The sequence below is a fragment of the Leptodactylus fuscus genome, chromosome 8 (genome assembly GCF_031893055.1).
Source record: "Leptodactylus fuscus isolate aLepFus1 chromosome 8, aLepFus1.hap2, whole genome shotgun sequence".
In the NCBI taxonomy this organism is placed as follows: Eukaryota; Metazoa; Chordata; class Amphibia; order Anura; family Leptodactylidae; genus Leptodactylus; species Leptodactylus fuscus.
In genome coordinates, this window is record NC_134272.1 from 72,249,566 (window position 1) to 72,273,875 (window position 24,310).

Genomic DNA, 24,310 nt, shown 5'->3' on the forward strand with positions numbered 1-24,310 from the left:
AGTAGCACGGTCATATCTTAGGTATCCTTTGCTACTGAAGAACTGTATATATGCATAGGAACATCTGAACATGTAGCCATGTATAGTATCTATACAGAAATGCTATATCCAAGAAAAAGACATTGCATACATACATACGTCCCATATAATGTAGTGAATGGAAAAGTACACTGAGAATTGGGCCTCTAGGAGGGGTTAGAAAACAGACATGAACATAAAGAATATTGTGCATTTATTTCTTCCTTGGCAATTGTGGCAGTGAGAATTTTTTTATTTTTTTTTGTTTGAAGTTGACAAGCTAGCCAACTCACCCTTGGTTCACCGTTTGGGGAGTCCGCATGGTGACTACCGAACGCGTTTGCAAGTGGTGTGCAGTGAAAGCGAATCATGCCGACAGGAAAAGTAGATTGTGAAGTACTTTCCTGTCCACACGTTCTCTACAGAGATTTCGTGGCAAGCACACAGACCCCATTATAGTCTATGGGGATCCGTGTGCTTTCACTGCACACTGCTTGCAGATGCATTTGGGGGTCCCCAATGCGAACTCCCCGAACGGATTACCAAACACAGATGTGAACGAGGCCTTATACCCTTAGAAAGCCAACACATCATCCGGTTCTTCTTTTGTGTGCTCACTGCAGGTAGGCGCAAGTGTTTAGGCACCGTCTGTTCTTACTTACTGATACAAGGGCAGGTTAAAACACTAGACCCAGCAGGATACAGGCAGAGAACACAGTTATATTGTCATCTATCTGCATCCTGCAGGGAACCGATGTTATAACCTTGTCTTGTATCAGTAAGTATGACCTTTTCAATGTCCTGTTGTAAATTTGATATCTTTTTCAGTGAACTGTATGTTCTGAGACCAGGAGTAATCTATTTATTCCAGCACTGTGGCCACCCATTGTGAATATATGGTTTAGGTGAGAGACAGTGAAGTGCATTCACAGATCAGGTATATTTGACTAGTTATGTATTATTGCGTTATTCTGGATCACCAAAATTACCTATCGTTTAAACCAGGATTTGTATTAATTTTTTTTATTGATTTTTTTCCTACGTTTCCAAGTCCAAATCTCATAATAAGCCAATGCTCCCTGTTCTACAGAGATCACTTCTCAGCAGTCACCTCATTATCATCACAGACAGGATTAAAACAATAGATATCACCTTATCATCTATCCTGTAGATTATCCATTCCGGGATAACCTTCTTCATCATATTATGTGGCATTATTATCTTGTGCCACAGTGCTGTTAACACTTTATGGGTCGTGTTAACTTTTGCTACATCTGTATTGTGAGCAGCTATAAAAGGATATAAGATCAAGTAGTGAGCTATGAGTGCGGTCATTCATACATAACTGGGCTATCATCTCTGCTCTGAGGATTTCGTCGTCTGTCATTCCTAAAATTAATAAAGCAAAAAAAAAAAAGAACAAAGTCAAAAAACTGGCTAGAAAATTAAAAAAAAAAAAAAGAAGTGAGAACATAATACATATAGAAAATATAGAATACAGCATGTCTATAAATCTGCCTAACCTAAAACGTTAAAATTAAGGTATTGTGGTTTATTAGACAGGATAGCTGGCTGTTCGAGGAGTTGCACAGGGCCCCAAAAGAACCCCAAGGGTGAGGCCCCACGTTTAGGGAATGCAGATCTTTTTTGTTGCAGATTTTGCTGCAGTTTTTAGAGCTAAAGTCCGGAGCTTAGAAAAGGAATGGCAAATATAAAGGGAAGTTCTAAGACGATTTCCTTGTGTTAAACCCACTCCTGACAGCAAAATCTGGGAAAGGGAATAACTTGCAGATCAATGCTCAGACCCCACTGATCAGGAGAATGGGGACACTTATCCCCCATTCTGAATTGAGCAGTGGATCTTGGCGTCTGCCATACCGGAGCACCATGTGAACTATGGGTCCTTAACACAGGATACACTTAGACAACTAAACCTGTTTTATGTGACCCAGAATCCTTTCTGTGCCATTTAAAGGTGTACTCATTTAAAGGGAACCTATCAGGTCAATTTGGGGCACTAAACCACCCACAGGTCTATATAAACATACACCCCGATCTTTACTGCGCCAGAGGTATGGGGTATACAAAGTGAAGCGGAGGCTTTGGGAAACTTAAGGGTCTATGGATGGTTTAGGGTCCCAAATCGCCCTGGCAGATTCCCTTTGAACATTTTTTATGTGCAGAATTTTTGTTTTACCCAAAAAAACAAGACATATTCCAAGGAATGAATCTAGTATTCCAGCTTAGCTCTACTGAAGAGAATAAGGCTGGTGTGGCTCTGTTTGTGAATGAAAGTGGCCATGTTGACCTAATCCCATTATAACGCATCATAAAACTACAATATTAAAAGAACCAGTGAGAGGCCAGGGGATAAAACTGTACTTACAGGGTTTACTAGAACCCCTTAAAGAGTACCTTTCACCACTTTTGGGCACATGCAGTGTTATATACTGCCGGAAAGCTGACAGTGCGCTGAGTTCAGCGCACTGTCGGCTTTCCCGATCCGTGTCCGGTGTAAAGAGCTTACGGTGCCGGTACCGTAGTGCTCTATGGTCAGAAGGGCGTTTCTGACCATTAGCCAGGAACGTCCTTCTGCCTCGCGGCACCTATTGCGCTGTGCTGTGGAGCGGGGAGGAACGCCCCCTCCTCCCCTCCCTGATAATACTCGTCTATGGACGAGCGCTGTGAGCAGAGGGAGGGGGCGTTCCTCCCGGCTCCACAGTACAGCGCGATAGGCGCCTCGAGGCAGAAGGACGTTCCTGGCTAATGGTCAGAAACGCCCTTCTGACCATAGAGCACTACGGTACCGGCACCGTAAGCTCTTTACACCGGGCACAGATCGGGAAAGCCGACAGTGCGCTGAACTCAGCGCACTGTCAGCTTTCCGGCAGTATATAACACTGCATGTGCCCAAAAGTGGTGAAAGGTACTCTTTAAGAGAACTCAAACACACATACAACTTACCTAAATGTAAACGAAGACTCAACAGGATGACAAGAAATGTCAGCGCTCCTTCAAGCATCGACCTTTCATGATCAGAATCTAGAACAGTGTTCTGGTGCTGCGAGGCCATTGTTAAAAGATCTACAACCTTAAACCTGAGTGACAAAAGAAAGGGAACATTTCTGTTGGCTGACCATTCATTCAATTAAAGCGGAAGTACGCCTCGATTTTCTGGCAGTAGGTGTGTTATTAATACATTTTGTAATATACCGTAGAACCATATAGTATCTTTCATAGGACACCCAAACCAAGTTTCTGCGATTTATAATACCCGAGATATAGCCATTTGACGTGACCTTCCCCCATGTTCCTCATGGCAGTGAGAAACAGGGACAGCTCCCAATAGAGGAAGGGGGGGGGGGGGGGGGGCGGGACTGGACCAACATAACTATCAAGTAACCCATTTTTATGAATTAAGCAACCGCTATAGTAATACCAGCTTTCTAAAATTGTAGAATAGGTGCCTGTTATTTCACCATCTTACCTTTCAAACACTGATGAAATAAAGTAGTCTGGGTCTAGCTTGGACGCACATACCTGTAGAAGAAGCAAAGTATTGTGTTACCTAGGTTAGGGAATGAAAACACCACAAGAGCAGGACAGTCCAGTCTTCTATAAGAACTCACCTGTAGCAGGTAAATGTCAGGGTCAATCATGGAATTACAGAAATGTGACTGTACGTAGGTCATAGCTTGTCCTTTAATCTGAAGGCCATTCCGTACCCACATGTTACTGTGAATTTCAGACAAACTCGCCTATAACAAAAGCAGAATAAATGATCACGGATATCAGATATTCCTAATGTGTTCCCTATGACTACATGAAAGACACAGCTTAGAGCTCGTTCACATCTGCACCCGGGGTCTCCGCTTTCAGGTCTCCGTTTCCTGGCCGAAACTGGGCAGGAAACGGAGACCTGAAGGCATTTTTCAAAACCATTAATTTTTTTTTTTTTTAAACCGGACAAGCAGGAGTTTGTGTTTTTTTTTTTGTTTTTTTTTAAAACCAAACGGTTTTGCCGCGGAGAGCACAAAACACTCACCGGCGCTCACAGCCGGACTCTGCATAACAGGTTTCCGTCTTTCCAAAGACAGAAACTGAAAGTGGAGACCCGAACGCTGGTGTGAACCCAGCGCTACGGAGAATTTTTTTGGTTTTTTGCAAATGATTAGCAGTTGTGTACCAAAATTTATAGTGTGAATCACACTCGTGTCAATTTATTTGAGTTTTATGTAAATTTTAACTTGTGAACAGTGTACAAACACACGTGAAATTCTACATAAAAAATAATTATTAATAATAATAATAATAATAATATATAATATAATATAATATAATATATGATCTTCGCTTTGAGAACTCCCACTGAAACGAATGGAAGATAGAAAAATACTACCTAGACTGGTGAAGAATTTAATGAAGAATTTGCAAATTCTGCAACAATTTTGGTAAATATTCTGCTTCTGAATTCCTGAAGCAGAATTTTTCGGCATCTATAGACTCCATCATGTGAGCCTTGCCCAAAACCTACAGGCAACTAAACTGTAATAACGGAGCTACAAGGGGAAAAAGTGCATTGTGGGAGTTTGGGTCCATTTCTGCCACCATTTTCCAATGTATCTGAATGAAAAAAGAATAAAAACAATGCATTTCCAACGGCAACAGACTACAAACCAACCCTCTGTAGTCTGATCTGGCAGTCAAAATGGTAAATTTTAGCATAAAATTCCTTAATTTTTCTTATTTTAGATACAGAGGAACATTAAAAAAAAAAAAAAAAAAAAAATTTAATTAAATGTGTGTACGGTCTGGCAATACATCTCTACGTCCAGTCTTATGACTGGTAGTGTAACAGGATGGAGCAGCGTACCTGAATCAGCAGCGGGTGGACCATCAGTTTCATCAGCATTTCCTGGTCAGGCAAAATAGAATCCAAATCTATTTCCTGACATTTCACAGCCTGCCCGAGAAATGTGAAGAAAATAAGACGTTTCATCTTCATTTGACTAAAGAGGTGTTAACAGGAGACTGCATGCACATTACAATTAGCGAGATCATTATTCCTACTTACTGGGGGTCATGGCTCATTTTCTCCATGTATCTATTTAACAGTGAGAATACATTTGTAGCTTCTTTCGTGTTAACCATGTGTAAACGGGCAGAGACTTGCAGATTTATCCTATGTCAGTGCAGAGTGTGAGACTAAACCAACCCGGCGACTCTAGATCAGGCCATAATATATCCATATTATACAGCCCGTAGAACGGGGTTAAATCCTGTCCTGACTACAGGTCTCACGATCTAAACTTACTATGTCGTAGATCTTGGTGTGTTATTAGACCCACTGCAGGGAGGGATTTGCGGTCCTAATATGGGTTATAACATGGGACGTATTGCAGCTGTCTGAAGTCTAAGATGGCAACAAGCGACAAAGAAGAATAAGATAATTCATTTTAATGGGACTAAACTTTATCATTGCCAGTAGACCAATAGAAGAAAGCCATGTTTTCCAATCTGACAATTCCTTTAATGCGAGGATGTCATGAGAACCCAACCCCATAGATTGTCAGGTTAGGGAGAAGAACGTGGTTTGCATAACATTTCAATTTTTTATTTATTTTATGTATAATTTATGCTTCCTAAAAATATTTTTAATCATGAAAACATCCTTATACAGCTAGGGGAGAAAAGCAATAGGAATAACACTGGAAACTTCTGTACCTTGCTTAAAAACATGGCGTAGTAGCGATGGAGAGGCAAATGAAAAGTAACCTGATTCGGAGCAGGCTGGAAAAAGAATGAAAATGTTATTGGTTTCAAAATTTAGGAGACAAGAATTCTGTACGTTACATGAACACCACCAGAAATTGTAGAAATCTCAGTTGCAGGAACTTAGACGTAGAAAGGATTCTATAATATCTAATATAATATACACATATAGAGAAAATATTACATACAAAAAAAATAATAATAATAATTACAAAAAAAAAATAAAAAAAATTCAATAACATATATTGGTTGTGATTTACCAACCCATCTAAACTAGTTTCCTGGTGTAGGCGACTGATAATGTGGCACAGTCTAAATAAATTCCCCCATTATGTAATTCAGGGACAATGGTCATGATCACATATTGCCTTTACATATTATGTAACATTAAAGGGGTTGTCCCATCACAAGGATCCTATCTATACTGCTAGTTTATGTGGATTTAAGACTTTTCCTAAATGCATTGCTTTATCAAAACTGCTTTGTTTGGCCGCTATCTTAATTTATTCACTTCATTGTTTACACTCCGTTTCTATGGCGCTTGGGATTATCTGCTCATTTGTCAAGTGATGTAACTGCCTGCTCTCAGGGGGGAGGGAGGGTCTGGGGGCAGCTCTGAGCTGTTTGTGTCTGATAAGTAGTGGAGCTTCTCAGATAGGGGATATGAGAGCTCTGGGATTTCTGAGCTCTTATCAGTCTGTTTAATTGAATTTGGGTGATAAGGGCTGAGATAGGGAGTCCGTTACCTCTGTATGTAATGCAAACTGACTCAAATCCAGCTCTGCTACATCAGCTTCACACTGTGGTAATTCATTTACAACCAATCCCGTGCAAGTGAAATCCCGCCCACCAATGTGCTGAGAAAAGCAGGAAGTGAATAGAGCACAACAGCCTGCAGGTTAGTGAATAAGCGTCATGGGAATACCCCTTTAATACTTGAATGGGACCTAACACGGAGCACACATTAAAGTGGAACCATTTCTGGCAAAAACCAAAAAGATGCTTCACTGAATGCAGAGACCCCTTAAATCTTTTAACCATTGATGTTTCTGCAGTCCAATCTAAACTAAACACATGTACACATCAATTTTGCATTCTCAGGATAACATTACTACATACACTCGGCCTACCTCATCCACAAAGTTTATGGCATCAAACCAATCCTGAAGTGCTTCAAGGCAATACCGGACAACATTCCTTGTGTACTCTTGAGTCTCCTACGGAGAAAAACCATTACGCCATGTAAGCAACATTCATTACTTTATACACCAGTGTGATGCACATACTCCACTGTCACCCCATTCATTCCTATGGAACAAAGCCATCCGGAAAGATCCATAGAAAAGAATGGAGCCGAGGCTGAGCATTGGGCTCCTGGGGGAAATGATAGAGGCTCCAAACCCCTGGGGGACCCAGAGACTGAACACCCTGCAATAAAGATATTTACTCCCCATCATGTGGATAGCGAATATCTGTCTATTGTGAATAAACCCATAAGTGTATACTGTAGATACATATACCCCCTCCCTAGCTATTCTTTGTAGAAGAGCTGTATATACGGGTATACAGACTACACATTTGACTCACCCTCACTTTGCAATGTGACAGAAGACCCCACATTGGCTGGGCACAGGCTTCAAGTTCAGCAGCAAATGCAGCATAATAGGTCTGGGACTCAAACTCTACGTGCTCATTGAGTTCCCGCTTATTTAGGTTCATACCTGGAAATAGAGGACAAGCAAATACATTTGTAGTTGTACAAGTGCGCTCCTTATACTCCAGGGCACAGAACAGATTTCTCCAAAGTAGACCTACCTTGAAAGAACGATACGAAATTCATCCAAGTAACTAATAGCCCATGATCCTCTAAGAATTTCTTGGCTACACTTTGGTGGGAAAGAATATTGATAAAATCGCTAACTAGTGGCCAGTACGTGTTATTCTTCAGTAACGCTTCGCCACAGTTTACCACCACATGTAAACTGTTCTCTTCATCTGGAAACAAGCAAAGCGCACAAGAAATCAATGGAAAAGACACAACACAGTAGTCTCACGGTACATTGTCCCATCTCCAGGACAACTTTTAGCAAATGTTGATAATGGGAAAATACTAGATTGGCTTCTTAAGTGAAATAGTGCAAGTAATAACAGCAAGTGAGGTTTTAGGTCATTTTTGCCATTGCTTTAATACAGAAAAGGTGTTCCCATTTCCGGTATTAAAGGAGTTTTCTGGCCCAAAATTTTTGAAATGTTTCATACCAGTGACCACAGGATAAGTCATCAGTTTTTGATCTGTTGGGATCTGACACCTGGACCCCACACAGATCAGCTATTCAGCCTCTGGATGCCAGAGGCTGCTAGTGGATGGTCAGCACTGGTCCTATTCAAGTAATAGGAGAAATACCGCAGTTCAGCAGAACCACCAACATGCAGTGGATAGGGCCAACGTGCCGCACCTATTACTACATGTCACCCGTCCACTAACAGCATTTGGCCATAGATCGGATCCTATCATTAAAATGTATTGTTTTTTTCTGACTAACACGTCGGAATAGCCTTAAGAAAGGCTATTCTTCTCCTACCTTTAGAAGTCTTCTCGGCGCTGCCATTCGGTAGAAATCCCGGTTTTGTTTGGTATGCAAAAGAGTTCTCTCGCAGCACTGGGGGCAGTCCCCAGTGCTCAAACAGCACTGGGGGAAACCCCAATGCTGTGAGAAATCTCTCCAGCGACGCCTCCAACTTCTTTTGGAACAGCCTCTCTCTGCGTCTTCTTCTGGCGCTGGGGGTCAAGCTTTTACGCATGTGCAGTCAAGCTCTGCCATCGGGCCTCGGGCATATGCACGTGGCCATTTTCTTGTGGCCACTTACCCTAGCTTACTGTGTAAGGAGCCACAAGAAAATGGCCACTTATCCAGTAAGCTGCCACAAGAAAAATTGGCTCTGCCCAAGGCCTAGAAGATTGAAACCCAGAATGGAAGACAACGCAGGGAGAGGCCGTTCCAGAAAAAAGAAAGAGAAATCGCTGGAGATTTCTCTCGCAGCATTGGGGACACCCCCAGTGCTGCAAGAGAACTCATTTGCATACCAAAGAAAACCGGGATTTCTAACGAACGGTGGCGCGGAGAAGACATCTAAAGGTAGGAGAAGAATAGCCTTTCTTAAGGCTATTCCTACATGTTATTGAAAAAAATGTCATTTTAATGACAGGATCCCTTTAAGGTTCTGTTCACACAGTTTTTTGCAGGCGCATTTTGACGCGGAATCAGCACTGCATCGCCATCCTGTTGCAGCTAGTCGCACTAAGGATTCTACCATATAAACTAGCCCTTAAAGGCTATAGACACACATTGCCGAAAAAAATTACATTTTTGTCATAAATTTTGCTGCAGATTTTTGAAGCAAAACCAGGAACAAGCAACTATAGAGGTTTTCCCACTGCCCAAGGCAATGCAGGTGCACCATTATTCTACTCACATGGGGCACTTGCACCATTCTCTATTAGTGGCCCAAATGGTTAGGCAGACACCGATCCACTATCCTTTGGATATATATCTATAGTATGAAAGCTCCTATAGATTGTTGTTGGACAAAAAGCTGAATTATGCAACGTGCATGTTTACGGTTGATTATGCTTCAACACAATGGCGGCAGAGCCAGATTTCTTTTCTGCTAGCTTTTCAGAAAAAGCATCAAAATCTGCTTCAAATAACTGAAGCCATTTTTTTCTGCCTGGCCAAATTTCTCCCTGTAAACATACCAGTGGCTAAAACTAAAGATTTCTAAAGGCAGCCGATCGTCGTCTGCCCCTTTAATTACCTTGTAATTCACTTTTGATAAGGCAACTTTCCATCATGTAGAGCAGCACGGTGACCATAATGTCCAGGAGCTGACATTCTTCGGTCACCTGTCGGGCCAGTTCCTCATTGCTGAAGAGCTGGACACTGATGTGCACAATCCGGTTTGACATTGTGTCTGACTCATGGCTTTTCTTCAAGGTTTTCATTATGAAAGCATAATGCTGAACAAAAGTTTTCGTAAATGCAATCTGCAAAAAATAAAAAAGCAAAAGGCATTAGTGGTAAGAAAGGGGCTGAACAGTTCAGAAGGTCTATTCAATATGTCCACACCAGCCGCTGGATTTTACAACAGTGACCTTTGGCTAGGTAGAGGCATAGGATGGGAAGGCAGTTTTGGAAATGGCAGCATGGCATTTCATTTCAGTGCCTACTGTAAAAATTATACAATGTACACAGACCTTAGAAGACGCAATATTTATTTTCAAAAGAAAAAAAAAAAAGAAAAAAAAAATTATATATATATATATATATATATATATATTCATTCATTGAACCCTTATATTGTATGGCAGGCACTAATGGGACATTATAATGTGTGGCAGGCACTAAAGGAGCATTATACTGTATGGCAGGCACTAAAGGAGCATTATACTGTATGGCAGGCACTAATGGGGCATTATACTGTATGGCAGGCACTAATGGGGCATTATACTGTATAGCAGGCACTAATGGGGCATTATATTGTATGGCAGGCACTAATGGGGCATTACACTGTATGGCAGGCACTAATGGGGCATTATACTGTATGGCAGGCACTAATGGAGCATTATACTGTATGGCAGGCACTAATGCAGTATTATACTGTATGGCAGGCACTATTGCAGCATTATACTGTATGAAAGGCACTAATGGAGCATTATACTGTGTGGCAGACACTAATGTAGCATTATACTGTATGGCAGGCACTAATGCAGCATTATGATGTATGGCAGGCACTAATGCAGCATTATAATGTGTGGCAGGCACTAATGCAGCATTATACTGTATGGCAGGCACTAATGCAGCATTATACTGTATGGCAGGCACTAATGCAGCATTAAACGGTATGGCAGGCACTAATGGAGCATTATACTGTGTGGCAGACACTAATGCAGCATTATACTGTATGGCAGGCACTATTGCAGCATTATAAGATATGGCAGGCACTATTGCAGCATTATAAGATGTGGCAGGCACTAATGGAGCATTATACTGTGTGGCAGACACTAATGTAGCATTATACTGTGTGGCAGGCACTAATGGAGCATTATACTGTATGGCAGGAACTAATGGAGCATTATAATGTGTGGCAGGTACTAATGCAGCATTATAATGTGTGGCAGGCACTAATGGAGCATTATACTGTATGGCAGGTACTAATGGAGCATTATAATGTGTAGCAGGCACTAATGCTGTATTATAATGTATGGCAGGCACTAATGCAGCATTATAATGTGTGGCAGGCACTAATGGAGCATTATACTGTATGGCAGGCACTAATGCAGCATTATAATGTGTGGCAGGTACTAATGGAGCATTATAATGTGTGGCAGGCACTAATGGAGCATTATACTGTATGGCAGGCACTAATGGAGCATTATACTGTATGGCAGGCACTAATGGAGCATTATACTGTATGGCAGGCACTAATGGGGCATTATACTGTATGCGGCACTATTAGAGCATTACATTGTGTGGTGGGTACTCAGGATCATTACTAGGGTGGAGGGAGAACTAATGGGGCATTTAGCATCGCCATACAGTATAATGCTGCCCCACTTAGATGTGACAGTTCACTAACCTGTTACATCACAGAGCTGGAGAGGGAAAGCCGCATGCTATATAATACAGTTGGCACAGTGGGGTCCTAACGTGGACTGTGACTATCCGCTATCTGGACCCTCGGCCCTTAAGAACGATAGTGGCCTCGAGAAACGCTCATCTGCCCTCCGCTGCTCCCTAAGCCCAATACTTTACAGCAATAGTTCCCACTGCCTGAAAGTGAGTAAGGAGGCTTTTCTCCTGGCCATTGCCATTATTAGGGGCGCCAGGGTCTAGACAGCTGTTGGCCAAGGTCCACGTTCTGCCAGCTGTATATGGAGAGGGCATCTTCCCCTGTCCTGTGCTGCTTTGGTCAAATAGATTGGTGTGGTGCAGGGAGTGCTGTGCGATCGAGAATAGAGTTTTATCAACGCTTCACTCGATCATTAATGAAGCATCTTTGTCGTGTCTCAGTCTCAAAAATACGGTACTTTATTAAAGTATGTATATTATACACACACACATCACCTTATATAATATAATACTTTCTGGGAAACTCTGAACTTTTGTTTTCACTTCTTTGTCTATTGCTCGCCAATATCTGTACACCACTTTCACTAGGAATACGGATGCGGCAGGCTCTTGTATAGTGCATAGAAACTAAGGGGGAATCACTTCATATGACATCATATGGTAGAGGAAATTCTTATCTTTCATATACTACCGAGATACCAGACCTACCTCTAAAATTACCGAAGGAATCACCCGTTGAAAACAGTCAGTACAGGCATAGTTATAACTAGAGATGAGCGAGTTGTATTCAATCGAGTAGGTATTCAATAGAATACTACGGTATTCGAAATATTCGTACTCGTTCGAATACTACTCGCAGTAAAGATTCGATTCAGAACCAGCGTTGATTGGCCGAATGCTGTACACTGTGTAGCATTCGGCCAATCAACGCTGATCAATGCATTCCTATGAGGAAAAGTCAGCACAAGCATAACCGCAAGCTACCAGCTCTCCAGACTAGCAAAGACGAGCCTGCTGCAGAAACAGCGTTGATTTGCCGAATGCTATACAGTGTATAGCATTGGGCCAATCAATGCTGGTTCTGCAGGACGAGTAAGGGCTGGTTCACATTAGCGCTTGCCTCCGGTCTGGAAGGAGTCCGGAGGAGGACCCCCTGAACAGAAGATCAGCGCAACTGCAAGCGCTGTGCAGTTAAAGTACACTGCACAGCGCTCCTCCTAAACACTCTCCTCCTGCTACTCGTGGACTTGGTGACTCTCCTTTAGTTGAATAGTGGTTTCCTCTGAAACGAGCATTTTTTCTCATAGACTATAATGGGATTCGATATTCGATCGAGTAGTCGAATATTGAGGCTCTACTCAAAACGAATATCAAATCTCGAATATTTCACTACTCGCTAATCTCTAGTTATGACCAATTTGCTCTCAAGTCTGACTTAAAAGTAAAAGTTTAATTAATTTTAGACCCAGACTCATCTCAAGCAACTTCCAATGCATGTGCATTGTGCCACTAAAGCCTAGGAGAGTGCACCTTAGAAGATTGCACATGCTCAAGGAGTCGCCAGAAAGGAATCTAGGATAAATTAAAACTTATCAAACTCCTCATTACTTGGATCCCCCTTGGTCACCTTCTAAACTAACCACAAAGATCCTTGGATTTTCAGGTCTGTAGTATGAATTGCCTGCTGTCTGCAATAGGACTACGATGAACAAACCCCAACCTACCATGAACTATCCCCTGCAAGTGGGGAAAAACTAGTGTGATTTACCTTGTACTCTTGGTCTGGCAGCATATTGAGTAAGAAGGTGACCATTTTCTGAGGAAATTCATACTTCACTGTCCAAAAGAGTAATTCTTCTAAAAAACACTTATGCTTCAAAACATCCATGATAGACTGATCTGTAGAAAGTGGGCAAGATTAAAAAGAGACCTTGTAGTTCACGTTTGTACCAACACACTATGGAGAGATGTAAAAAGATGTCACTTACATCCAAAGAGGACAAGCAAACTTCCCATCTCAAATACACATAATGGCCATCTTCAAAGAACGTTACTTAAAGGGATAATCCACACGGCTGTGTCGCCATTAAAGTGGTTGTGCCTGGTCGTCCAGCGATCAGGACCGTGAGAGAACCAAAGGTCCCTCATACCTCTTCCTTGTAAATGGAGCCCCATTGTCTTTGCTTAACCATTGCTCCGTTCACTGCAATGGCGCTGCCAGAAATTCCAGTCCCGTCAGCTCCAAAACAATGAATGAAGCGGCGGTCACACAAGTGCACAGGAGCTCCATTCATAAGGGAGTGTTATGGAGGGCTTTATTTTCTCATGTGGTCTCTATTGCTGGGGGACCCGACAGATAAGATCTCCAGCCGTTCCACACTTATCCCCTATACCAGGGGTAGGGAACCTTTGGCTCTCCAGCTGCTGTGAAACTACAACTCCCAGCATGCTCCATTCACTTCCATGGGAGTTCCCAGAACGGCAGAGCCAGTATGCATGCTGGGAGTTGTAGTTTTGCAACAGGTGGAGAGCCGTACGTTCCCTACCCTGCCCTATACTGTCCTTAATGGCGCAACCCCTTTAACAAACATTTTGAAAACCACAATGACTTGCAATAAGACTGCATTGTATTTGGGGACATCATGGTCAACTTTTGGCGGCCATGTGTGTCTGTATCCTTACAATGCCAATAAGCATGAAAGCTCTGATTGGGTTTTGTTCCAAGTTTTCTGATGCGAAAGCCAAGTCCCAGAGCATATCATATCTATCTATCTATATATCTATGTATATAAAAAAAAAAACAGAAAAATTACCATGTGTGCTTTCATTCCCTTTTGTAATCTACACTGGGCTTCAATAAGTGAATGAAGAAAAACCTGCACGGGCACCCTAATAAGGATGAAACATCTGTTACGGGACTGGGTTACCAGTGTAAAGCATCTGTATGTGTCTGAAATCCTGTTGATACACAGAGGCCAATAAACGTGCAAATTTATGAGTAAAATTAGGAGTTACCTGAATATACGCGTAGCCACTGACCGCCATGGATGGCCGGGGATTCAGACAACCACAACCGTCACAATGTGAATGCCCAGGCCACTACATTGCATATGAATTGTGAATATATAGAAACTTTTATTCGTGTTACTATGTACCACCCTGGTCGCTCAACATTATATTCACTTAAGGGGTGAAATGATGTCTTATTTTTAATCTCTGAAAGACTGTGTGAGAACAACTAACAACTTGTAGGTTTTGGTTTGGGGTGTTCCAAGCTTTGTAACCCAAGACACTTGACATTTCAGATGTTTGTTTTCAGTGACAGTCCTAGTACGAAGTCAGCAGGGTCATGTGAGAGTATACATACCTTTGGCGCTAGTGCTGAGTTTTACCCTTTTTCGTTTCCCTACAGACGGTCTGTCATCCTGGTCCTCCTGAAAGATTAAGACGACGTTAGTCAAAGCATGGTGTGCAAAGGTCAGGAGAACCGGTCACACATTTATAATAAGAGGGTAATATCAGGCAGTGATCTCATCTCCATAAAGAACCCAGCAGAACTGCAAAGACAATGTGTGTTGTACCAGTATACCAGAATATTACAAAGTGCCTCTTCCTGAAACATAGGAGATATTATGTAATATAAGACATTCATGGGCAATTTGTGCAAATCTATATCAGGAAAATAACACGTGACTGTTCACTAGAGTTAACAGATGTCAGCTTGTCCCTCACTTTCCCAGACAGAGGAGAAAATTTATAAATATTGGCAAATAAAGGTTTTTGGGTTGTTTTTTTTTTTACCCACCTCATCAGACGTATCAGATTGTACAGGTGCCGCAGTCGCTCCCGGCGTTTCTTAGGGAAAAAAAAAAAAGAAAATTTGCAATGATTATTATGAATGTGCTAAATTTACTATTTCATTCGGGTTTCCAGCGGCTTATTAAAAAGTAGTGCAAAATATATGACTTTATCAATATCTCATCAGTAGGGTCCGACAAGCAGCACCCCCACCGATCAGCTGTTTGAAGAGACCACGGAGCGCTGCAGTCTCTTCACTGAATGCGATGTGCGGTGTCGTACATTGGGCAGGTGCAGGGTTTGGTATTGCTGAGCTGCACAGGGGTCATGTCAGGGATGAACAGATTTTACTGGTCTGTGAAAGGGAAGCAGGCCTCACTTGAGCACCTGACCTGTGGTGGGTCCCGGGTTTTAGACCTTTCCAATCAGATAATGAAGGCCTATGAATAGGTTACTCCCGGAAAACTGCTTTAGTTTATGTTAAAGGGAACTTTAGATAAATTTGGGACACAAAACCACTAGCAGGTTACAGCAGTGATTTCCCTAGTGAAAGCTTATCTGTGCCCTTGGGCCAGGGAATCCAAGGTGTACCATTGCAGAATATTTATGAGCTGACAGCAGAGCAGAAACAAAGGGCAAGAGGGACTGTCTTCTTGTAACAACCCCTTTAATACTCAAGAGCTGTGGAGTCAGTAGGGCAAACCACCGTTTATATGTACCCTGTTAATATCCCGTTTGATGGCCAGTTTATTGCTAATCTACATCAATGAGTGTTAGAGGTGACTGTACGCCACTTACTAATACATTCTGATATCAACCCTTGCGCCATTTATCCTTAATACTCAGCCTCACCAGCTTACTGTATAAGGAGCCACTTTCTTGTGGCCCGGGCATGGTGCAGTCAGCTCTGTCTGAGGCCTAGAAGATTGAAAGCCAGGACAGAAGAAGATAAAGAGAGATGGCGTTCCTGAAGAAGATGGAAGCGGCGCTGGAGAGTTCTCTCGCAGCATTGGGGACGCCCCCAGTGCTGCGAGAGAACTCACTGGCATACTGAAGAAAACTGGGATGTCTACTGAACGGCGGTGGCAGCGAAGACTTCTAAAGGTAGGAGAAGAATAGCCTTTCTTAAGGCTATTCCTATGTGTTAATCAGAAAAAAAGGGTATCCAATGAGAGGATGCCTTTAAAGGGCACCAGAACGTGAAAAACATTTTACAAACCTTGCCCTGGTGGTACTGCACTGGTGCCCTGCTCTTGGCTCACACTTGGTTGTTTCTCTTCAGGAAAGGCCAGGCCAGACCCTTTTAGAGCAATAAGGTACTTTTCATGACTCTTTGTACTTGTATTCTCTGCAGAACCTACAATAAAAACAAACTAGATTACCATTTACATATATATCATAGAATATCAACCTCTGCTCCAAGGAGACCACCATTTAATCCACCAACCTTACTCACCCTTTAGGATCATATCCACTCTGAAAACGCATCAACGAGACGACCCCACAACTTACCTTCTAAGGTTAGGTTCATGCTATCATTATTATCGGTTCGTGTCTTCTTCCGGCGCTGGCTTCAAACTTCTAGGCCTCAGACAGCCGCTTACAATACTGTATAAGCAGCCGTTTTCTTGTGGCCGGCGGGCATGCGCATGCCCGAGGCCTAGAAGTTTGAATCCAGTGCCGGAAGAAGACGTGAAGAGAGGCCATTGCTGAAGAAGATGGAGGCGGCGCTGGAGAGTTCTCAATGTGTTTTCACCAAGGTTTTTTTTCCCCGAAGTGCTTTTTGGCTGAGACTCATTACATGGCGCCTTAGTCTTCAAAACATGACTAAAGCTGTCAAACCACTTACTGTATCCTTAGTCACGTTTCAAAGTTCTATAATGGATGGTACATTGGCTTACAGTGTAGCTACCTGTAGGTGGCACTAGAGAGATAGCTTTCCTGCTAAAGAGCTTATTTGCATACAGATTCCCAGGTTGCACTGCCTGCAAGACTCCTGACTCCGGCTGTGACACTGCAATGAGGGCCTGTACCGTCCAAGAGCCACTTTGCTTGTGACAAGAGGGTGTGACATGTAACCATTGCAGTCAGACGGGAGGTCGGGATGTCCGACTTTCTACAAGATACAGACAGTTGTCTATTAAATCTGCCCTAAAGCAATTAAGTGGAAGGATATAAGGCTCGGACAACAGAGCACTGTCACAACGTATAATAAAATTCTCCCTAGTTTTTATTGCAGCCATACCGAAACCCTGAGGCCTGTCAACTGCACTAGATGGGCCCAATGTATTGGTATGCCAGGGTGTTGCCGCTCTGTGCCCATTCGGTGAAAAGGAGCAGATCTGTGCTTAGCACCGAGCCAGTCAGATCAGCTGATCAGTGCGGGGTCCAGACGTAAACCCCCCACAAATCCCATACTGATGACCTATCCTACTATAAACTACTATCTGGGGGCGGAAGACTCTTAAAAAAGGACAAGGTTCCATCCTTCCCTGACACGAACAAGGATAATGCAGTCATATGGTACAAAGTAAGATGAAGCGTTTCAGCCAGCCTCCTACACACCGCGCACAGGACTTGTGCCAGATTTTTGGCACTCTGATTTGCGTTACAACAGCAATCTGTCCTCACCACACATGTGCCCACAGAGACGTGATTCATCGTGATGTAAATGATCTCTGAAAAGAATATTTAGGAGCAAATTACACATTATAGTGTAAGATCAGAGCACAATAAACTACAGATCTTAAAGGAAACGGGGACATGATAATACAGTCTGCATGAAACGGGTTAAAAATAAATGAAGGGAACCATAATGGATCTGGTCTGTAACTAGTATTTAAGACTTCATCACGGGGAACAGGAGCGTGTAGGATGTTTTTTTTCTCTCTCTCAATTTTTCACCTTCCCCGGTCTCATTACGAAAAACTAATTCCTAGACAACCCCTTTAAGCTCAATGCATGAGCCTCCTCAGCAGTGTGGCTCATGACACAAGTCCTGTGATCAAGGACACTTATTTTTTCAATGCCCTGCTTCAATTTCTGCCTCTAATTAAATGCATTGGGCCTAATTTGGCGCGGATTTTAAGGTGGAATGCGATTCACGTATGGCCACTTTTTATGTCATGCACTGACTTAACAATATAAACCAGTGCTGCTGGGAGTTGTAGTGTCACAAAAGTAGAAAACCACTCATGTAAACCAACCCATACCCTAAGAGGTTAACCGCTGTGATAGAAACCTCTGGGAGCAGAGATCTGGATCGGATAAACATGATACTGTTGTAGCGCAGACACCCACAGGAATAACTGAGCCGAGTGTGTTGCTGCTTTCTCCATGTTTACTGAAGAGTATTTATAAGCTCCCATTCACACGCTGTCATCATTAGCGTCTTGTAGATGTGCACTAATAGACCTTCTCCGTCTGGTAGAACGCACGGCGTAAGAAGGATTACGCTCCTCTACCTGCTCGCTCTATTTTATGAAGCTTCTCTGTCTATTCTTAGCAAACCACACGGTACCCACTAAATTTCTGTGGTGTTTGTCCCAAAGGCAAATGGAGGTAAGGCCGTAGCGGCAGTGCTTGTAATAGCTCTCCAAGGCACTAAAACACAACTTTACCGATTTAAAGCGTATCCAACTTCTCAGGATAATCTGAGGAAAATAGGATATGGATATAAGGAATATCTTTGAATTCTGCAATTTTTTGAAAAGAAAAATTTTTAAAGCAGTTTTTCTCTCTGCTTGTTAGATCTCTTTTAGGAGACATGTAATCAGCACTGGCAGTCCGTCTTGGGAGACCAAGATGGAATTTAGAAGAGGTTTCAAAGCGATTGCTAGTTTAGTAGGGATGGGAGAAGCAAGAAAGGGGCCTGACGCAGCGGAGGAAATACAGATAGCACAGCCTATTTTTTTTTTTTTTTTTTTATTCAATTATGTTCATGTGAATCTGATAAGATATTTTAAAAAGTTTTTAACATTTCCCTGTACTACTGATGCAAACAGACTGTTGAAAACTTAGGGTAGGTTCACCATAATGTAACGTAATATCCATTGTTATCATTCGTCAAAGGGTGAGAGCAACGGACATTAAATGACGGATGCAGACCGAGCCGTCTGTGTCCATCTGCATTCTCCTCAATGTAAATAAACACGATAGAAGCTTTTTATTTATTTATTTTTTTTTAAAAACCTGCAAAATTCCAATTTTGCACAGAAACCAGACAGACCCCATTACAGTCTATGGGGTCCACAAGTTTCCGTGGATAACTGCTTTTTAAGTGGATAACGTTTCCATTTTCGGGTGCCCAAGAACAGAAACCCGGACGCTAGAGTGAACATAGCCCAAGAAAGAACGCACAACTCCCTTTTAGCCACGTCGCAAAAAAAGCTGCGCCTCTTTGGCAGATTGGTGCTTTTTTTGAGCCAAACGCAAGAGTGGGTTTAGCAGAAGGGCAGAACACGCTCATGTCACAACTTACCACAGGAAAGGTCTTTGTAATATTGCTGATTGGTGAGGACTTGGGTGAGGACGGTCCGCATTGCGCCTCCCATCTTGGTTAAATCCTCCAGGAACGAGATTTGTGGTTCCAAAGCCTGGAGTGTTTTCTGGATATCTTTCTCAGATGAGGAATCTGTGAAAATAATAAGATATTTCTCTTATCCTGTATTCACCAGAAAGACGCAGCGTAGATGTCATCCCACTGTAAGTGACTATAACCAGATGCAATAGCAATGCAGGGCCTTCCATAGAGCAGCGCGGAAAACCCCTGAGAAATGAGGTCAACTCAGGACACATGGCATTTTCCTAGAACCATTTCTTTTAGAAACCCGTAAGTAACCCTGCTGCAAAACCACAGTAAACGCCAGATCCGCTTTATGTTACGCTAATGGTGCAGGTCTCGGTTATGAGAGCTTTTCTATTTGTAAGCAGAGAATTGCACAGAATGGTACAATGTTAAGAAAGGGAATAGATTTTAGGCCTGGTTCACATCTGTGTTCGGGCCACTCCGTTCCCCTATCAGCATAAAATAGGCAGAGAGAAAAGTCCTGCAAGCCGCACTTTTCTTGCGCAAAACAGAGCGGAAACCACACGGACCCCATTATAATCTATGGGGTCCGCGGGTTTCCTTCGGTAACTGCTTTTTTATGTGAATAGGTTTACGTTTGGAGGGTCTCCAAGTGGACTACCCGAACGCGCACAGGAACCAGACCTCATACAACAAAGACATATAGAGATTATTATAGATAGCAGCTAGTACGGTCTGAACACGCTGCAGATTGCAGGGGATTGCACAGGAGTATATACCTGTTCCTCACCTACCCCAACCCCCATTTGGGTCGATCCGTATACCATTTACTAAGCAGTGGCCATGCAGAGTATTACACAGCGCAGGTAGACCCCCACCAATCTGATACTGAAGACCTAATCTAAGGACAGACCTGCAATACTAGTCAACCAGCAAACCCCCTTTAAATCCACGAGGACTTGTCTATAATTTAAAAGCAATGCCACAGACCATTACACGCCGTGCACAGAACGATAGCCTTTCCCTCAAAAAACAAAGATTCAGTTTCTGGCCAGCAAATCGCGAAGTACAAAAGAAAATCCACTTTCCATGTGATGCAGAAGTATTCTCAGGACTCTGTAATTAATTCGCCGACATATACGGCGGCCGTAACCTAGCAACAAGCTTTCTACAATCAGGGAATTTGTCAGGTATCGTACTGAGAAAATAGATTTCAATGGTTTGGAAATGGCATAGAAATGTAAGTAGAACGTGACAGACTGGAGACGCGGCTAAGGAGAAGATTAGAAATATAGCAAAAGCACGAGGAGCTTACCGGACTGGGTCAGCCATTGCAGACAGCAAAAAACAACACACACACACACACACATTATATATATATATATATATATATATATATATATATATAGACATCACCATCAGACAAGCTAGTGGAAGGCTATAGTGGGGGGGTCTGTCATCAGTCATAATAAAGGGCAAGATCTGAGGACCTTCAAGAGGCGCAATGTAATAAAGCATTTAACATGGCGGCTAACAGAACCCCTAAGATCAAGGAGGGAGAGGAGGCGAGAGCTGGTCCAGCCACAAACACAACTGCTTTCATATATCCTACATCGTAATAGTTACAGGACACAATAAGGACATCATGGCTGGTTATCAGGAAGACACTACATGTATGAGAAGATAACCCGACCACAATAAGGACATCATGGCTGCTTATCACTACATTATAAGAAGGTAACTCAGCCATGATGTCCTTATTGTGGTCGGGTTATCTTCTCATACATGTAGTGCCCTCCTGATAACCAGCCATGATGTCCTTATTGTGGTCAGGTTATCTTCTCATACATGTAGTGTCCTCCTGATAACCAGCCATGATGTCCTTATTGTGGTCAGGTTATCTTCTCATACATGCGTTATTATGGTCACTGGAAGTAGTTACATATGACTTGTATTATGATCCAGGATCACAAATGACATGTGACTATCACCTTGCGACATATTTGGATTATTTTGTTGCGTTGTCATCATGACTTCATTGGCAATTATAAGATGCTACATTAACACCTTAATAACGCACGACCAAAGTCACCGCGTACTTCTAATTCAAACTACATCTACATGACACATGGACCTGGCATTGGTCTGCTTAAAAGCTGTAATTGAGTTTTTAGAAAAATAAAGTACATGCCCCATGAAAATATGGAGTTCCAGCTGTTCCCGTTGACAAAGAACAACTCTACTAAGAAAATCACTAATGTGTGTGAAAGGAGTCAGCGAGCACGTAAGAGGACAAATGTTGGGCAAGCAGAGCACAGAGCCCTGCAATCTGCAAGCACTCCCACATGCAACATGTCAGCAGAGAGTACACAGCAGGCAATGCAGCCGGCCCTACACAGGCCCTTCTATATAATCTTAGGGGCTGTGCACACGTAGGAATTTGACGCTAATTTGAGGTTGGATTCTGCCCTGGAATCAGCAGCAGATCCAGCCCAGATTTTGGCTCCTTGGGAAGTAGAGAGAGCAGCAGGACGGTGAAAAGAAAAAAAAAAAAAAAAAGCCTCCTGCTTGAGCGAAGGGCTCACGGCTAGCGACTCCCTGCTGACTAGGCCCATTCATCTGGATCTAGTCAGCAGCAGAAAGCCAATGCCCCATATTCCGATTCATTTTCTGTCCTGTGTACGGGGCCTGATACCCTACAAACCATCATAGAGTGTCTATTACCTCACAATGGTTAGAGAAGGAGGGACGGTCTGCACTTACTTACTGATGAATCACAAAAGTTTTACTTTTAACAAGAGAATCCCTCTAATCCTACAACATTGTAATCGGATTACAAAACACTCCGGGATTAGGTTATGTTCGCACCACGTTTGGAGTATACATTGAAAATGTTCCCATACAGCCAGGTCCATCATTGCGTAAAGGCCCCAAACGCTGGCAATATGGTCCTTCAAGGGTCACTAGTGTCTACAAGGCTAGGGATCGGTCACTGCCATTATCTTGGTCCTTAGAATGGAGCAGAACAATGGAAATACCTGCAGAGATACGAGTCTAGCCTGAAATATAATGGACATAGCGTGACTAACAGTGTCCTACAGATATACATTCAGTCAGTATACAGGAGGGAAGGGGAGGATTTCTCCTCATAGTCTGTACATGTCTGCAGACAGCCTTCTCTGTACACTGCAGGCAATGAGGATTCTACTTTTCCTACAATATAAGGAGAGTTTACTCTGTACTTCTATATACTTGAGACTAGCTGCCCGTGTTCCTGTTTATGGGATGTTAGTAGCAGCTTTCCTGACTTTCATTTCCCACACCGATTTCTCTTTTTATGTGTCAGGGATCTGTTTAGCTGCATCATCCCTTGAATTTGCAGTCATTTGTCCTTTGATCTCTTAAATTATGGTAATCTTGGCTTTTCTGAGGTATTTTAAAGTTACTCCTGGCAGAATTACACGTAAAGAAATCCATTAGTAATAGTAATGGATGGGGGGGGGGGGCAGACTACCATTTACTGTACATGCCCACAGTCTCTAAGAGAAATGTAAACAATGCTGTAGCCATAATGGGGTTAATCGCAGCAGAGAAACTGATAGGACATCATCCCTGAAGGCTTATACGGGCATAGCCGACTGCGCATGCCAGGGCCACAAGAAAATGACTGCTTACACAGTAAGCTGGTGTAAGCGGCCATTTTCTTGTGGCCTGGGCATGTACAGTCGGCTCTGCCCGAGACCTAAAAAATTGAAACTCAGGACGGAAGAAGACAAAGGGAAAGGGCGTTTCAGAAGAAGATGGAAGCATCACGGGAGAGTTCTCTCACAGAATTGGGGACGCCCTCAGTGCTGTTTGAGCGCTAGGGACCACCCCCAGTGCTGCGAGAGAACTCATTTGCATACCGAAGAGAACCCAGAGTTCTACCGAATGTTGGCGTGGAGAACACATCTAAAGGTAGGAGAAGAATAGCCTTTCATAAGGCTATTCCTACGTGTTAGTCAGAAAAAAAGGGTATCCCATGATAGAATCCCTTTAAGAAAAGGAAAAACACAGTTTGGTTAAAGTGACCCCAGCCTATGCATCTCTGGGGCTGTGCCGAGTTCTAGGCACAGTATCCCTTTAAAACCCCATGTGTGGTGACGCTGCGTGACAACATGCCAGTCTTGATTTCTCTCATTCACTTCTCGCGAAGAGTAAAACAAGCAAAGAAAGGAAACACTTGGTATTGTAACAGGACCATCCTCTTCCTCCTCCATCATCAAGCATCGCCATCTTGTTCTGGAGTTACAGCTCCTTTTTATTACATTAATGTTCTTAGCCCTGCATGTTTTCTTGAGGTGCAGTTGACTCCTCATCATTGTACTTACCAGGCTCGCTGTAACCATCCCTTAAGTACTGAATAAGATAGAAGATGAAGCGAGGGATAACCAGCTCGGACATAACCAGCAAATCATGGGGCACGGTGGGGACACAGGAGCTCGACTTTACGCTGTGTCTTTTGCAAAACCTGTAAGAGAAAGGAAAAGGCAAATGTCAGAACAGCAAGAGCCGTAGTGGAGGA

The 24,310-nt window shown here is 42.8% G+C and overlaps 1 protein-coding gene across 4 annotated transcripts in view; it reads right to left on the reverse strand.

Moving 5' to 3' along the window:
• UBR3 (ubiquitin protein ligase E3 component n-recognin 3) overlaps positions 1-24,310 on the reverse strand; it is a 102,938-nt gene that overhangs the window by 68,146 nt on the left and 10,482 nt on the right. For all 4 annotated transcript variants that reach the window (XM_075284175.1, XM_075284174.1, XM_075284173.1 and 1 more), the window contains exons 2-17: positions 24,117-24,256; positions 19,699-19,851; positions 16,438-16,575; positions 15,226-15,275; positions 14,788-14,854; positions 13,189-13,319; positions 9,607-9,835; positions 7,606-7,785; positions 7,378-7,511; positions 6,921-7,007; positions 5,743-5,808; positions 4,892-4,981; positions 3,648-3,776; positions 3,506-3,558; positions 2,983-3,116; positions 1,320-1,407 (exon numbers count right to left, since the gene is read on the reverse strand). In XM_075284175.1, coding sequence (XP_075140276.1) covers positions 1,320-1,407; positions 2,983-3,116; positions 3,506-3,558; positions 3,648-3,776; positions 4,892-4,981; positions 5,743-5,808; positions 6,921-7,007; positions 7,378-7,511; positions 7,606-7,785; positions 9,607-9,835; positions 13,189-13,319; positions 14,788-14,854; positions 15,226-15,275; positions 16,438-16,575; positions 19,699-19,851; positions 24,117-24,256 — 1,869 coding nt within the window. The remainder of the gene's footprint in view (positions 1-1,319; positions 1,408-2,982; positions 3,117-3,505; positions 3,559-3,647; positions 3,777-4,891; positions 4,982-5,742; positions 5,809-6,920; positions 7,008-7,377; positions 7,512-7,605; positions 7,786-9,606; positions 9,836-13,188; positions 13,320-14,787; positions 14,855-15,225; positions 15,276-16,437; positions 16,576-19,698; positions 19,852-24,116; positions 24,257-24,310) is intronic.